This window comes from Rhodamnia argentea, chromosome 3, assembly GCF_020921035.1.
Source record: "Rhodamnia argentea isolate NSW1041297 chromosome 3, ASM2092103v1, whole genome shotgun sequence".
In the NCBI taxonomy this organism is placed as follows: domain Eukaryota; kingdom Viridiplantae; phylum Streptophyta; class Magnoliopsida; order Myrtales; family Myrtaceae; genus Rhodamnia; species Rhodamnia argentea.
The window spans coordinates 6,841,258-6,857,668 of record NC_063152.1 but is presented as its reverse complement, the minus strand read 5'-3'; the positions used below and the strand labels follow the sequence as shown (position 1 = coordinate 6,857,668).

General features: G+C 44.5%; 1 protein-coding gene and 1 pseudogene across 1 annotated transcript; both read left to right on the top strand.

The window, feature by feature from the left end:
• Positions 1-9,981: 9,981 nt before the first annotated feature.
• LOC125313995 (F-box protein At5g03100-like) lies at positions 9,982-12,173 on the top strand. Its single transcript, XM_048275451.1, has 3 exons — positions 9,982-10,941; positions 11,133-11,306; positions 11,808-12,173. Exons 1-3 carry the CDS (start codon positions 9,982-9,984, stop codon positions 12,171-12,173), a joined length of 1,500 nt encoding a protein of 499 aa, XP_048131408.1.
• Positions 12,174-13,983: 1,810 nt separating this feature from the next.
• The window catches only part of LOC125313994, a 29,396-nt pseudogene continuing 26,968 nt past the window's right edge, over positions 13,984-16,411 (top strand).

The following is a 16,411-nucleotide window of genomic DNA, read 5'->3' as shown; positions in this document are numbered from 1 at the left end:
GATTTCTTCTTCTGAATTCAGATCGCCATGACGGTTCGTCGTGGTTAATAGCCAGCGGAAAACCCGCCACTCACGCCATTATGGTTGCTTATGTGTTTCACCAATCGCGATATACCTTCTCGCCTCGATAACCGTCCACTATCCTTTATCGCCTCGATCGTCGGAAGGTCGTGGGCGGATACTCGACATCATGGGCCGAACCGTTCCTTGGCCTTTATCTATAAATAGGGTCACTTGCCCGGAGTGCGTCTTCATCCAAACCTTTCGCCCTTTGATTCTTAGAGAAAACTTCCTCACAGCCTTAATGGAGCGTGCTTCTTCTTCTACGGCTTCGTCTCCCCCTACATACTTCAGCCGTGAGTTCTCGGCTATCCGGAGGGAGATTATCTCCCTTCCGAGTTACACCTACACCATGCTAGTGGTGAAACCGCGAGCCCTTGATAAACTTCACAACCTGCTCACCCGTTCTGCGCCTCAAAATCTTCCCTCCGACCACCCGTTCCGGTCGGACTACGAAGAGTTTGTCACGCTCTTTGACTATGGGCTGGATAAGTTTCGCCGGAATCTGGCGACCATGTCTCAGCATGATCTCACCGAACATGAAGTTTAGTGTAAGATCGAAGAGATTGAGAACGGAGAAGTGGTGCACAAGGAACTCTGCAACGTCCAAGAAGCCCTCCATGCCTCTCATGCTAGCGTCCTTCAACTTCGGAACATTGTTTCCGACCGCCCGACTACCAGCCAGCGACACCTGCGAAGGCCTCCGAAGGAAACCGAGCAGCAGGAACACGAACCGGCCGAAGCCTGCGAGACCCGTTCCTTGGCTTCCATTGGGGCCCCTTTGGAGGGTCTCAAGGCCATGTTGGACTCTACCAATGGTCTTCTGCAGGGTCGAAAAGAGCACCTTCAGCGGCTGGAGGGCGAAAAGGACAGCCTGGAGGCGACACTGGAAGAGTTGGGTGAGGCTCATCACCGCGCGCGGGAGGAGAACGCCAAGTTGGAGTGCCGTCTGCGAGGCTTCGTGGTTCGTTTCGTGGAACACTTCCAAGAAGGGCCTGCTCGGGCGAGCGAGCAAGAGGAAGGGAAAGAGAAAGGGAAAGAAGGAAAGAGAAAGAAAGAAAGAGAGGGAAAGAGAGGAAGATTGTAAAAAGTTTTTACTGAATGAATGGAATTGATCTTTCTTACTCTTCGCTTTCTAATTCTCCTTGCATTTCCCACATCGATGGATAGAATTTTTTCAAATACTTCCCGTTGATCGAACGTTGTAGTTCTCTTCCATCGATCTCCATTACTCGATATGCATTCCCCGGGAGGGCGTCTATTACCAAGTATGGTCCTTCCCACTTCGATGACCATTTACCAAACTTTTCGCTGTCGAGATTCATAGGCAAAATAGTCTTCCATACCAAGTCTCCCACGTCGAAACGCTTGGCTTTCACGTGTTTGTTGTAAGCCTTGGCAACCCTTCGCTTCTGAGCCATCAATTTTTCCAGTGCTGTGGCTCGGTTTTCTCCCAATTCATCAATATTGGTGTACATCATTTCATCGTACTGCTCTTTAGCCATACCATCCTGGAGCTTTACTCTTAATGATTGTACCGTAATCTCCAGGGGTAACACGGCCTCTTGTCCATACGTTAGCATGTAAGGAGTGACTCCAAGGCTTGATCTTTTGGAAGTTCGATAAGCCCATAACACCGTCGACAATAATGAGTCCCATTCCCTTGGGTTGTCCTCCAAATGCTTTTTAATCAATCCGATGATTATTTTGTTGGAGGCTTCTGCTTGGCCATTAGCCTGAGCGTAATAGGGCGTCGAATGAATCATCTTGATACCCCTCGACTTAGCAAAGTCTTGTATTTCTTGGCCTGTGAAGACTGTCCCTTGGTCGCGAGTGATAGTCTCTGGAATTCCAAATCGATGAATAATTCGCTCTTCGATGAACTCCCTAACCGTTTTTTGTGTCACGCTTTTATATGACGCCGCTTCAACCCATTTTGTGAAGTAATCTGTGGCTACTAAAATGAAACCGTGCTTTTTCGACGAGGGAGGATAAATTTTCCCTATTATGTCCATTGCCCAACCTCGAAAAGGCCACGGCTTGATAATTGGGTTCATCGGTGCGGCAGGTACTTGCTGGATTGGTCCATGTCTTTGGCACGATTGACACCCCTTCGCGTAATCGATGCAGTCTTGGGTGATTGTTGGCCAAAAATACCCATGTCGCCTTAACAACCACTTTGTTTTCAATTCAGCCCGATGTGCACCACAGATCCCTTCATGGACTTCCGTCATGACTAACATTGCTTCCTCCTGCCCTAAGCATTTGAGAAGCAATCCGTCGATCGTCTTTCGATACAACTCGTTGTCGATCAACAAATATTTTAAGGCTTTCCTTTTGAAGTCCCTACTGCGAGAACCCGGGTTCTTCAAGTAGTTTACCAAAGGGGTTCTCCAATCTTGTTGGCTGCTGGTTTTTTCTGAGCTTTCAGATTGCTCAATCATCATTACCCGAGCATCTATCGATGGTAAGGTCCTTACCCGAGTAATGATGTGGTCCGCTAGTTCCTTCGATATACGATATCCCGACGCCATCCGAGCCAATTCATTAGCTTCTGAATTTTCACTCCTCTTGACATGGATTAGCTCATATTCGACGAACTTCGACAACAATTCTTTTGCCAGGTGGTGATGTCTAATAATGTTTTCATTCAAACATTGATACTCACCATTTAGCCGTTTGATCACCAACTGAGAATCGCCTTTCACTTTAATTGATCTGATCCACATGTCAATTAAAACATTCAGTCCCACGATCGGGGCTTCATATTCGGCTTGGTTGTTTGAGCATTCAAAGTCAAGCCTGAATATGAGTTTTGTTTTTTGTCGAAAAGGTGATATAACCATGATTCTCGCGCCCGCCGAACCGGACGCCACCGACCCATCGAAATATAATATCCAAGGCGCAATACCAAGATAATTTTCATCATCCTCGACTTTTAAACCCGAAGGGTATTCAAGAATGAAATCGGATATTGCCTGCCCTTTTCTTGCTTTGAGCGGCACATAAATCAGATTGATTTCTATTAGAGTAAACGCCCATTTTGCAATCCGGCCCCTAATGATTGGCCTGGACAACATGTACTTAATCACGTATGTTTTACAAATTACATGTACCGTAGTCGGCAACATATAATGTCGTAATTTTGTACAGGCGTAGTACGGTGATAAACATAGTTTTTCGATGGACGTGTATCTCGTCTCGGCATCGTTGAGCATCCTACTTAGGTAGTATACGGCCTGCTCTTTCCCTTCGTCGTTTTCTTGAGCCAGCATACTCCCGATCGTTGTATCGCCGGCCGATAAATACAACTTTAATGGTCGTCCCGCCTTTGGTGGCGTCAACACTGGTGGCTTGATGAGATACTCTTTTAACTCGTCGAAAGCCACCCGATGTTTCTCTTCCCACATAAACTCTCGCTCATTCTTCAATTTGAGCAACGGGGAGAAAACTTCGATTTTTCCCGAGAGGTTAGCTATAAAACGCCGCAAGAAATTTAATTTCCCGATTAACATTTGCAGCTGTTTTTTATTATCAGGAGATGGCAATTCTGAAATAGCCTTAGCTTTGTTCATGTCTACTTCTATACCTCTCCGATGAACCAAAAAGCCAAGAAAGTTGCCAGCTTTTATCCCGAAAGCGCATTTCAAAGGATTCATCTTTAACTTAAATTTGCGCATTCTCTCAAAAGCTTGCTCTAAGTGGTCCAGATGACTTACCCGGGTCCGTCTTGACGATGACGTCATCGATGTAGACCTCCATAAACTCCCCAATCATATCGTGGAAGATATAATTCATTGCCCTTTGATACGTAGCACCAGCATTCTTTAAACCGAAAGGCATGACGACCCATTCGAACGTACCAATGGCCCCGTGGCATCTAAATGCTGTCTTGTGAACATCCTCCGCCGCTATGAATATCCGATTGTACCCAGAATGCCCGTCCATGAGGGACATCATTTCATTATTGGATGCCGAATCGATCAACATATCGGCGATGGGCATCTGGTACTCGTCTTTCGGGGTGGCCGCATTAATGTCTCGGAAATCAACGCACACTCGGAGTTTACCGTTCTTCTTCTTGACAGGCACGATATTTGACAACCATTCGACATACCTTGCTGATCTTATGAATCCGGCTGAAAGGAGACGCTCGATTTCCTCTTTAACTTTAAGGATCACTTCGGGAGCGAATCTTCTAGCGGCCTATTGGTGTGGTCGAAATCCTCTTTTAATTGGTAATCGATGCTCAACTATGCTCCTCGAGAGACCAGGCATCTCATGGTAATTCCAGGCAAAGCAATCCTTATATTTTTTCAATAGGTTTACCATTTGAACCTTGTATCTCCGATCGAGTAGTTGGCTTACATAAGTAGGTTGAGGGCGGGCCCCATCTCCGAGGTTGACCTCTTCCAATGGGTCTTGAGCTTGAATTACCTTGTCGTCCTCCTTAATTGGTGAGTCTTCAAAATCTAAAATGCCGTCTGCAAGCTGTCGGGCTTGATCACTTTGCTCGGCCTCGTAGGCCGCATACCTCTCGCCGAGGTTTTGCGCAAATGACCGACTTTCCATCGGAAAACTGGTCGATCGGTTCCACCGGTTCCTTTCTTGGGATCCACTCGGTACTCCCTTTGTCGAAACGGCAGAATGCAATATCTCTTGGGTCCACTTCAGGCGGCTTAGATATACGAAGGCAATCATCCGGCATCACTTTGTCCCTACCGGATATACGGGTCCAGGTAACACAAGTCCGGGGATTTGCTTTTACATATTCCACTTTGTCCCCATTCCAAAATGCTAGCATCCGGTGAAGTGTCGATGGGACACATTGGTTTCCATGTATCCAATCCCGTCCCAACAGCAAGTTATAAGATCCGTCGGCGTCGACAACGCAGAAAGACGTCCTCGATGTTTTAGATCCGACGGTCGGGTCAGCGACATATACTCCCTTTACTTCAGTAATTTCGCCAATGAAATCGGATAACCGTATATTCGATGGGATTATTTCGTCATCATTCCTCCCGATTTTCTTGAAGAAGCGGTATGGAATGAGATTTAACGTTGAACCGCCATCCACCAGTACTTTCATTACCGGCCGCCCGTTGATCTTGGCATTTATATTGAGCGACCTCAAGTGATTTGAGAGATCTTCCATGGGTTTCCCGAATTCCATGGTCTCTTCATCGTTGAAGCAAAACCGAGCCCCTTCGTTTTCTTGCGTCGTTTCTTTATAGCCGCCGTCAGCTGAGGTCGACTCGAGTTGAAACTCGTGTGGTAACTTAACTCGTACCATACAAGAGCTTAGGGGGGAAACCGACCTGCTAGCGGGGGTTTTAAATCGAGATTTGGACGCGGATGTTTTCTGTGTCTTTGTACCCTTGTCCTCTTTTTCTTGAGTTGGGTGTGTCTCTTCCGGTCTTCGTCGCCAAACCAGATTTCTCGGCCTCCGCAGTTTGGTGTGGTTAGGAGCTGCCGCCATCGAGTCATGACTGGCCGGAATCTCCTGTTGCCGTAGTATGCGGACCATGTTCTTTCTTTGCACCCTTCTCTTCCGAGTTCGGGTCAATATTTTCTCCTTTTCTTGATCTTCCGTCACCTCATACCATGACCCTTCTACGGGGTTACTTGGTATCTTAAGAGTGCGTCGACGATGTGGCTCATGAAGGCCTTGTCGAAAATCTCTGTCGAACTCCTTTCCCCATCCATAGTGGACTCTTTCTTGGGGATGTGGGGTTGATGGACCATAGCTTACGTAATAATCAAACTTGTCACTTGGCTCACCTAAAGTACCAATTGTAGGGTCCCCTTCATCGTATCTCCGCTTAAACGACTTATAAACTCTCCGATGATTGGAACTTCTTCGAGGTCCGGCACTTTCAATGCGAAAAGGCGTCTTATCGCTATGACCGGTTCGACCGCTCTTTTGGTACCCTTCCTCGGGTGTACTCATGTTTCCCAATTTTCGCCCGCAATAAGCGCATAAATTTGTTGACGTATGGCCTTTACTCGATCGCTTTAAAGATACCATTCCAGTCATCACCGGAAAAGGATCCGCGTCCACATCCATCGGGGGTTTCCCTTTGTCTTCAGCGAATTTGATCTTTCCTTATCGAATCGCTTCTTGAATGTTCTTTTTAAGGACTAGACAATCTGATGTGTTATGGCTCCATGAGTGGTGCCATTTGCAATACTTCTTCCCCGCTAATTCTTCTTTGGACGGTATCTTACGCCCTTCCGTCGCCCTGATTTGTCCGTCACCCAACAAGATGTCGAAAATTTCTTCCGCCCGATTCGCATCGAATGAATAGTACACTGCTTCTTTTGCTTTAGCCATTATAGTTGACTTTTCTTTCATCCTTGCTGGCTTCAGTGCTTGGCAAGTGTATGGCTTGTCGATGGTTAATTGGGCGACGGCTACTTCGACGGGCTCCGTTGATTCTTCGTCAAAATCAGGTGGCTCGACAAAACTTACATCTCCTCTTCGGGTGTGCCTTTTGTCTTTTTCCTTGAGCGGACTCTCGTGCTTTGTTGCCATCGTGGATAATTCGAATAGATCCGCATATGGATGTCCCACTATCCTATCTCGTATTTCGAATTTTAACCCGTTGAAAGCGAACTCGCCGAATGTCTTTTCCGGTAAAGGAACTAAACATTTGTTCCTAGCCCGTTTAAACCTTGCAACAAACTGGTCGACCATCTCGTTTGTCATTTGCTTCATTGTCGATAAATCGCACTGCGACAAGTTCGACATTGCTCTTTGAAACCGGCCATGAAATAAACGCTCCATCTGTTCCCATGTCAACACCGAATTGGGTGGTAGTGCAAGATACCATGTAAAGGTTGTCTTCGACAAGGATAATGGAAAGAGTCTTAATTTCAAGTGATCCGCATGTGTAGCATCCCCACATAGTGCTAGAAAACGGTTGATATGTTCATACGTGGACTGATCATCCTCCCCAAGAAAAAGTGTGAACTCGGGTATTTTAAACCCTCTTGGATACGGGATCGTATCCATCCAATCCGGGTACGGTTTTCGGTAAACATTAGCCCGGTATCCTACCATTGGGTCAATGTATACGGGTGCCTGGTTAAACACCGGCTGATGGTACTGCGGTTGATATGGCATTTGATATCCAGGTTGTGGCGGATGATATATGGGTTGCACAACGGGCTGAAACATTGGCTCGGGACCTGGTGGTTGAAGGGGCCGATTCATCTGCCGATATCCAGGTCGTATGGGCTGGTGTCCATACTGTCCTTGCCCCCCGGCTTGGGGTAATTGGTCTTGCCCCCTGGCCTGCCATTGCCCCCTAAAGGGTATTGCCCCCTGATTTTCGACAATCATGGGTACCGGTTGTTCATTGATAGGGACAGGGTTATGTTGGGCAGCTACTTCCCGACGAGCAATATTCTCGTCTTGTCGAACAGGGTGTCCCGGAAGCATAACAAGATCCGCAGGTATATCTTGTCGAATAGGATGTCTAGGGAACATACTTGTGTCTGCATTTACCGGGGGTCTAGGTTCGTTGGCCGGTAACGCCTCTCCTCGTTGCAGAATCCGCGGAGGTGCTAAAGGTTGAGTATTCTGTCCCGCAAGGCCTATATTTGGCGGTGTTGTTACTGGTAAACCGCCACTTGCTGCTGGTACGAAACCATTCCCTTCCCGAGCATGAGGTGGGTTAATTGTAATCCCATGTTGTCCTGCAGCACATTCGTGATACGTGTTGATGATTAATGGCCCGACAACCTCGGTCATCCGCTGTACCATGTGATCAGCAAACTCGTTCTGGACTTCTTCGATGGTCCGCCTTATCGATGTTAGCATGACAGACGTCATTTCGGGATTTCTCCTTGGCTCCTCAACGTTACGTCGAGAAACCTCGACGTCCTCTTGATGGGCCGTGGATGACTCCATTCGTTGTATTTCTTCCTGGGGCTCGTCTCCACCACCGTCTATGTTGTTACGTCCTCGTGTGCGTGGCATAGCACTTCTCTCGAACCGACACCAAAGGTCCCACCGGGCGTGCCAAAAAAGATTGTTGCGCGTTAAAATCTCTTGACAAGGCTTTGCTGGTAATGGGTTCTAATCCCAGATTGACTATAGCCCAATGAGGTTGCTTACGCGAGAATCTTTTATCGAACTTAATCCGTTCGTTTTCCGAAAAGGGGTTCTGGGTCAGTTTTGGACGGAGAATGTCAAATGCAATAGATTTACACAAAAGGACGCGTTACAAACGGGCTTTCGACAACTTCGACGGCCCAATGTGCAATAGTAACAGTATGTGACGGACTTCGACGTGACCCTAGAATTGAATCGACAGGATCGGGAGATAATGTAGGACACAATGCTGGAATTCAATCGACAGCACCGGACGGGGAACTATAGGACACAATACCGGAATTGAATCGACTGATGCTCGGACAAGATGGGTGAAAGGTGCAACACCGGAATTTAATCGACGGTATCGAACCTAATGAGTAGACGCCGGAATCTAATCGACGACACCTAACTCTGGATATGATATTCGCCGGAATTGAATCGACGACGGGGATCCGAAAACTACAGCTAGGCTAGGCTAAGGGCTAAAGGTTAAGAGCTAAGAGCTAGTTTGAAAATGCAAGTGTTTTGGATTTGTTGTGTGTGTGTGTATCTTGCTATTGCGAGGTATTTATAGACAAGCTCTTTGGTAACCGCCGAGCGGTTTCTTCCTTTGGCCCCACGCTTTGCTCTTTTCCATAAGCCACGTGGATGACGGTTTCCTAGTATTCGCGCCTTTTCTTTTTACCTCGTGGGGATTACCGCCAACCGCTTCGATCGTGGCCTCCCTCCGCGCGCTTTTCTTGTTCTAGAAGGAAGTGGCGCCAGAATTTATCTCGACACGTGGCACCTTTCTGATTGAAACGTTCCTTGCTTTAGTATTCCTTCCCGTAGCTGATTATTACTTCCTTACGTGCTTGTCACGAGTCTCTCTTGGATTATTTTAAGTGTCAACAGTCCCAAACGAGCTCATCGTTCACGGGCACCTAAAACACCAAATCAACAATCAAAAATGATTTTGGAAAGTGCCAGGAATCATCGCATCAACTGTATCTCACTCCGGCAGTGTCTCCAAATAGAAGTGGGTAGTGGATGGACAAGTGCCCGAGGAACTCGAATGTTGAAGACGATGAATAATAACTTCAGATTTTCCTTCTTCTTTTTTACGTTTTTCTAATGTGACACTTGCATGGCGCCATATCAACGCCACCTTGAATTTTCGTTATATTTTTAATTGCTGCTTTTAACTGGAAAATTAATGTCACAATGGTACAAGTTCAGGATATTTAGTGTCACAAAAAAAAAAGGTTTAGGGTAAATGTGTCACCATGGGTATAGTTTGGAGTTTTTGATGTCACAAAAAAAGTTTAGGGTAAACGTGTCACAAGGGGCATAATTTAGGATTTTTGATTGTATTTATCTTTTTTTTTATTGAGGCAAATATGGCCGTCACATAAATACCACCACGTGATGGATATGTTACCTATAATAGATTGAAATAGTACCTTTTTTTTTGCCATAATAACTATTTCGTGGATAATAATATAGATTCTTATTACAAAAGGATTACTAGGTTTATCACTTTTTTCCTTTTAATTGAACGCCACGTTAGCATGACGAAAGAATTATGCTTCTTCCTGTTTACCTTTGGATCAATATTCGTAACAATTTGCTGGAGTATTCTGATTCCACGTGGGAAAATTACTTGACCATTGAGCACTCGCTTGGTCACAAAACAAAAATTCTTATAAATATTGAAAAAGAGAGAAATACGCACACAAAAATAAAATAAAATTATGCCATATAAATATAAAACGCAAAAGTCAAGAGCCTCGAAAGCATATATTCCATGGCGGGCTCGACCGAGAACGCATACATATTCCATGGCGGAGACCTCCGTGCACGGCGACATCCACCGCGAATCCTCTGGCGATAGCCCGAATCGCAGTAGCCGACCTCCTCCTCCTTTGAGCCCCAGCGATCTCATCGGCGCCTTGCCAAACGACGTGATCCATCACATCTTCTCGTTCCTGCCCCTCCAAGACGTCGTCAAGACCAGCGTCCTCTCCAAGCGGTGGCAGTCCACTTGGACCACCACCACCCACTTCGTCTTCAACGGAGACCGGCCTCGCAATCACGAAACCTATTCCTTCGACTTCCTGTCCCTCGTCAACAGCGTCCTGATCCAGAGCACCTCCCCCACGGTGAAGAGGCTCCACGTCACTGGCTTCGTGTACGACGAAGCCAACTCGCCCAAGCTCGACTTCTGTCTCCGCTTCGCGATGGCGCGCCGTGTGGAGGATCTCTGCCTGGGGCTGACTGCTTCGCCGTTCTTGTACACGCTGCCGAGGTTCGCGAGTCGCCTGAGTTGCCTGGTACGCCTGGAGGTCTCTTACTGCTGTTTTTCGTCGGGTACTAGTATTCGGTGGCCTTGTCTTAAGGTCTTGTCAGTAAGACATGGGGAGTTGTGCGATCAATCCCTCCAGAAAATTCTCAGGGGAAGTCCTGTTTTAGAGTCCCTCGAGTTAGACTCCTGCAAGGGCGTGAAGAACATCAGAATAGATTCAACGAGTGTGAAGGACTTGCTACTCGTTCCCTCCTTGTTCTCTAACGTGGAGAATCTTTGGGCCCCTCATTTGCTGTCACTGCGGGTGTCGGGGTTCTCGCCACACGACTCCGTGTTCAGACTTGACGACGTATCCTCTTTGGTCGAAGCCAACTTATATCTTCGTATCTTATATTTTAGTATGTCTCATGTGGAGAGGATACGGGACCTTTTAAAGGGACTCCTTGAGAAGTTGCGCGGAGTTCCGACACTCGCCACAGGTGGTTCGTGTTTGCAGGTACGAGCTCCGTATTTTTTACCCTTTATAAGACGTGCTCTGAAGAGGAATCATTGTGAATTCTTCGCGGGAGACAGGATCAAGGGATACAGTATTTGGATGGACCGTAGATTTTGTTAGTCTTTATTCACCTTAAGCAGGAAAACAAACAATGATCAGAATTTTCTCTTTTGCTTGCTCATTGTGCTTAGATTTTGTCCCATTGGGAGATGGAAGGAGCGCATTCTCCATTGTCAAAATGTCGGAATTTGACACTAAATGCACCAGTCTCTCGTTGGGACCTTCCTGGGATAGTGCACCTGCTACGAAGTTCACCATGCCTGGAAAAATTAGTCATCCGCCTGGCTGGTTTCACCAATTTGCAGGTTTGTTCTTTTGCCATGATATTTTCAGTTTGCTTCTTGTGCCGACTTTTTTTTTTTCGCACAAATATTTAAACAGTGAGTTAAAACTTCAGAAGCACATAAAGACGATCGAATTCAGACTCTTACTTGTTTTAGAAATTGAAAATTGCCCCTAACTTCGGTCGGTCTACTCTACATCTGTACTGGACAACTTTAAGCTGTTTTAGTTCACTTCTAAAGTAACTGCAATGTTGTACTGGAGGTTCTTTGGCTGCCATGTAGGTTTGGATGTTGAACCAATAGGGTGGCGATGAGCACCTAGAAAGAGAAGATATTTTGTTGTGTGGACGAGTTTAAGAGCTCAAATTGATTAAGACTCCATACAAAGTAAAACTAACTAGCATTTGCTGTGGATAAATGAAGGTTGTTTGTTTGAAATTTTAGTGAGCTAATGGATTTTCTTTTCCTCGTGGACCCACATCTAATGGGAAGCAAGTTTCTTAAATGGGGGTTCATGTGCAGTTTGAGCTTGATGAAGAATCTAAAGATTGTTTTAACTATGATGAAGAAGATTTTTTGTGTTCAAGGAAGGGGAACTTTGAATGTTTGGCGAAACATCTCGGACGAGTTGAGATCATCGGCTTTCAAGCTAATAGTTTTCGGTCGAAATATCTGCTCGCCTTGATGAAGTTTCTTCTTGGGGATGCACTTGTGCTGGAGAAGTTAATTATCAAGGCTGAATTGCCTTCACAATATGGACAAGAGCGCCATCAAGACCCTGTTCTTTTGGAACTACTTGGCGTGATGCAAGATGTGCTCAGCTATCGAAGAGCTTCCCAAAATACTGAAGTTATATTCAATCATCCTCTCAAAGAGACGTCCTTTTAAAAGCATATGAAAATCCAGGTTTCTAAACTTGAATGAGCACTGCAATGCTCATCCCGACTTACACTCTTTTGACACTGTCATGGTTGGAAAATCACTCTTTTGGCCTATTGGCAGCTTATCACTCGTTGGATAATCAGACTTCAAATGTTTCAACTTTTATATGTTTTTCTGCTTCCAATTCTTCAATCTTTCTCCGATCATGTACTAATTCCCGTAGTTAATATCAAAACATGAACACAGAATAGGCATGACTCTTTCTTATGAGAAAGGCTCCTCCAATAAGCGACAAACTTAGCCAAATCAACTGATCCTTGGGAGAAAGAATGATTCCGGGCCATGAATGTATGATCCGAATCGATTTGTAAACCGAAAGAGCAAATCAAGACCCCAATACTCCAAAATACCATTTACCTAAAATTGGAAGTCCAAGATGTTATCTACATACAAAATCATTAAGGACCGTCCGACGCCTGAAAGGAATATTTTTTACTTTGATAGTCGCGAATGCCTGTCGATTTAACGATTGTTGTTTCACCTTATCGTCCAACAGTCCACAGTTTGCATGTAGAGTGATCGGTCATCACTTGCTTGCCAACAATTCCACTACAAAACCCCAAACTTCAAAGCTCTTTTGGCGACAGAATTCATAGAAACTCGGGAACTGAAATTCATGGCTCTTGCCCACGGCGTAATCCGAGGCAAATTTTCTGGTGAACGATCGAATCTTGCCTAAACGAAACCAACCTTCTCCTTCTAAACGAGACAAAGCAGGAGCCCTGGACTACTGCCACTAACCTCCTTTTTCTGCGGTAACTTCGTGCGCCAAGATGCTTAGACTTGCAAGACGATCCATCCGAACCATCTCTGCCTTGGCAGACATGGTTCTGGCCCGAGCGCCTCTGCCGCAGTGAAGAGTTCCCATATCAGAGACATCCTCTGTCGGAAGCCAATCGCCCCATATATTCCCTTGAGATTATAACTTCGATGAAGATGAATTATGATGTCCGTCATCATTCATCGAACCATGTGCCCTTCTGCTGTAGGAGACGATCATCATAGCCAGTATGCACATCCAGAAAAAAAATCTTTCGAGATAGGTGATCTTTGAAAGCTGCTTGATATGATCCAACGGGTACAAGGCCACCGAAGAGCCCAAATACGACGAGTTTATTAAACGCCTTGCGCACCACAGCTTGCTTAACACATTTAATATTTGATTCCAACATACATGTCCAACCCATGGCGGAGAACTTCGTCCCCGGCACCATCTACCGCAAACGACTATGGGTTCAAAAGACTGTGTCGCCAAGACGGTTCTGACTATGTGTTCAAAGCTACTTTTATTGTACAGAAAATCACAAATTATCTCAGAATAGTAGGTTCGTAAAACAGGTTTTTCGCACTAATTCGATCACAAAAATTTATGCGACCAGAAAGCAAGAACAACACGCTTAGATACCAATGACGGCAACCAATCCCTAACTCCATAAGTACGGATTGCGGAATTAACATGCTCAAGAAGTCTTGAATCATTGATCAAAAACGTATATTACGATTACGAACATACTTTCTTGTTCCACAGATTAAGTGTTCCCGATGTAGAGGGAGAGCTCACCGATTTGACATTCAGAGAGAGAGAGAGAGGGGTCGTTTTTTTCCTTTTTTTATTCTTTGTCTTCACAGTGAGAACGCCATACGTAATATCTTCTTTGAGAAAGATGATGTTCTTAAGATCGCCAGAATTATTTTACGTGATAAAAGAACGTGATTAGATATCACGTTTGAAAACGAAAGTTATCCATAATGGATAATGCACTGGGTTAGTCCACACGGATGGCCCACCCATAAACCCAACATCTTCGATGGAGACAAGCCTCGTAAACCCTTGGACTTCCCGGTCCCTCATGGACAGCGTCCTGAGCCAGTGCACCTCGTCCCACGGTGAATAAATTACACACCATCGGCTTCGAGTGCGAAGAGGCCAACTGCCCAAGCTCGACCTCTGGCTAAACTTCTCGGCGGGGTGCCATGTGGAGGAGCTCCGCCTGTACACTACCGCAGTTCTTCTATTGCCTAAGTTGGTTGGTACGCCTGGAAGTCATAAAGTGTTGTTTTCTGTTGGGTACTGCTATTAGGTGGCCTTGTCTTAAGGTCTTGTTGATAGAATTTGCGGAGATGAATGATGATATCTAGGAGGAAATTGTCCGGGAAAGTCCTGTTTTAGAGTCCCTCGAGTTGTACGTGTGCAAGGGCATGAAGAACAATAGAATAGAGTCAACGATTGTCAACATTTGTTGTCACTGCGAATAGAAGGGTGCTGGTTTCATGATTATGTGTTCAGACTCTACGACATATCTTCTTTGGCGGAAGCCAAGTTAGATTTTGTCGTGTGCAGTGACAATAGCATGCTCTTCCGACTTTTTCTAAGGGATTTGACGAGAAGATGCGCGGAGTTACTACAATCACCGTTAGCTCTATTGGCAGCTGGTGTTTGTAGGTAGGAGCTCAGTATTTTTACGCTTTATGAGGCGCACTGGTGTTGAATTTCTTCCGCGATTAGCACCTGGTGCTAATCTACTCGGAAAGGATGATGTCAGTTCGCTGCTTTGCAACAAGACCTGAATGTCTACCAACACCTCGGGCCGAGTCGCCGCCACGTAAAGCATAAGTGGAATTTAGATGAGCGATGAGCTCTTTGCAACGGATACGGAACTCATTGATGAAGGAGGTAGCATCAGAAACCTAAGAAGAGGTTGAAGACATTCTGGGGTAACGGAAAGAGATTCAAACTTTAAGAAAAGAAGAACTGTAGTAGAATGTAAATACGATGGAGGCCACAACTTATAGAGCCAATCATATGGAAGAGGACGTCTCTTTTAATGCAATGCCGTCGTCACCCATTAATTTGAAAAGCTTGAAACGTTTAGGAACATTTAGGACGTCTCTTTTCCTCCGCTGATGATTCTCCACCAATTTCTATTCTGCGCCCTAGTGTTTTGGCTATTTTACTTTGCTTGCTTGGTTAATCACCACTTCACCCCTCTTTGCTATCAAAAGGAAAAATTACCATGCTACCTTTCTCTGAACTCCTAAGCAAGAAATTCTACTCCCTAAGAAGATTTATTAAGAGAGAGAATCTTTTTTTCTTATAATTCTTGGAATGATTTATGATTTCATTGGCAAAGAAATCGAGTCAAGAGTTGCTCGCTCTATTCCTAGAACACAAGAAGCAGGAGGCCAAAAAACTTAGAACCTACATGGGACTATTAGAAACGTTATTACGGTAAACTAACACTAGATACAATTTACATTAACATTCCATCTCAAACTTAACATGGTAATTTTGAGACTAAATCTAAACGGCCGGGTGGATTTGCTTTAGTGAAAGTATCTGCTAGTTGTTCCGCTGCGGAGATGGAAAGAAGAATGATTACACCACTGTGGATATGTTGACAAATAAAATGTCGCTCAATCTCAATATATTTAGTACCCTCATGAAAAATAAAATCTTGAGTTATCTGTATAACATTAAGATTCTCTCCAAAAGAGCGGAGTAGCACCATAATGGGCACTTCCTATATCCATCAGTAAGCACCTTAGCCAAAGTTGTGAAGAAGTAGTCTAAACAATTGCTCTGTTTTAAATAATGTAATATTGAATCATATATTATTTTTTCATATTTTTTTTTTAGTTTTAGATTACAAAGAAAAATTAGAGACAAAAAATATTGAGTGATTTTTTTATGCTTCGTAAACAAGTGAGTTATATAAAATGAAGCCCATTGCTATGTATACGGTCAACCATACTAGAATTAAATTCTCAAATATAAAATTACGGAATTAGATGAAACTTAAACTGTAATATAAATCCATTCTCAAACTTAAATAATCAAGATATTAATTATCATAATTAATTAAAGAAATTTTATAATTTTTGATAATTACAATTCATTTCAAAAACAGCTAATAGTCCATGAACAGTAACCGTGAATTATTGTTCGACAAATGTCAAGTTACCTATGATTTATAATATTTAACATAACATGGATAGCAATCGATGCGATATTATATGATATTAGAATTTAATCATTATATGATTAAAACGAATTGAACTTCATTTATTTAGGGTAAAAATTCAAAAAAGAGCCCCAAGTGTCCTTATTTTCTCATATAAGTACTTGAAGTGGACTTTATTTCAAACAATAGCTTGAAGTGCTATCATTATCCCAAAAAATGACA

What these genes read in the sequence shown, in the direction of transcription:
- LOC125313995 (XM_048275451.1), top strand. Translation starts at nt 9,982, where the DNA reads ATGGCGGAGACCTCCGTGCACGGCGACATCCACCGCGAATCCTCTGGC. An exon ending in CAGGTGGTTCGTGTTTGCAG is followed by an intron (nt 10,942 to 11,132) that starts GTACGAGCTCCG and finishes CATTGTGCTTAG; the next exon opens with ATTTTGTCCCATTGGGAGAT. An exon ending in CTGGTTTCACCAATTTGCAG is followed by an intron (nt 11,307 to 11,807) that starts GTTTGTTCTTTT and finishes GTTCATGTGCAG; the next exon opens with TTTGAGCTTGATGAAGAATC.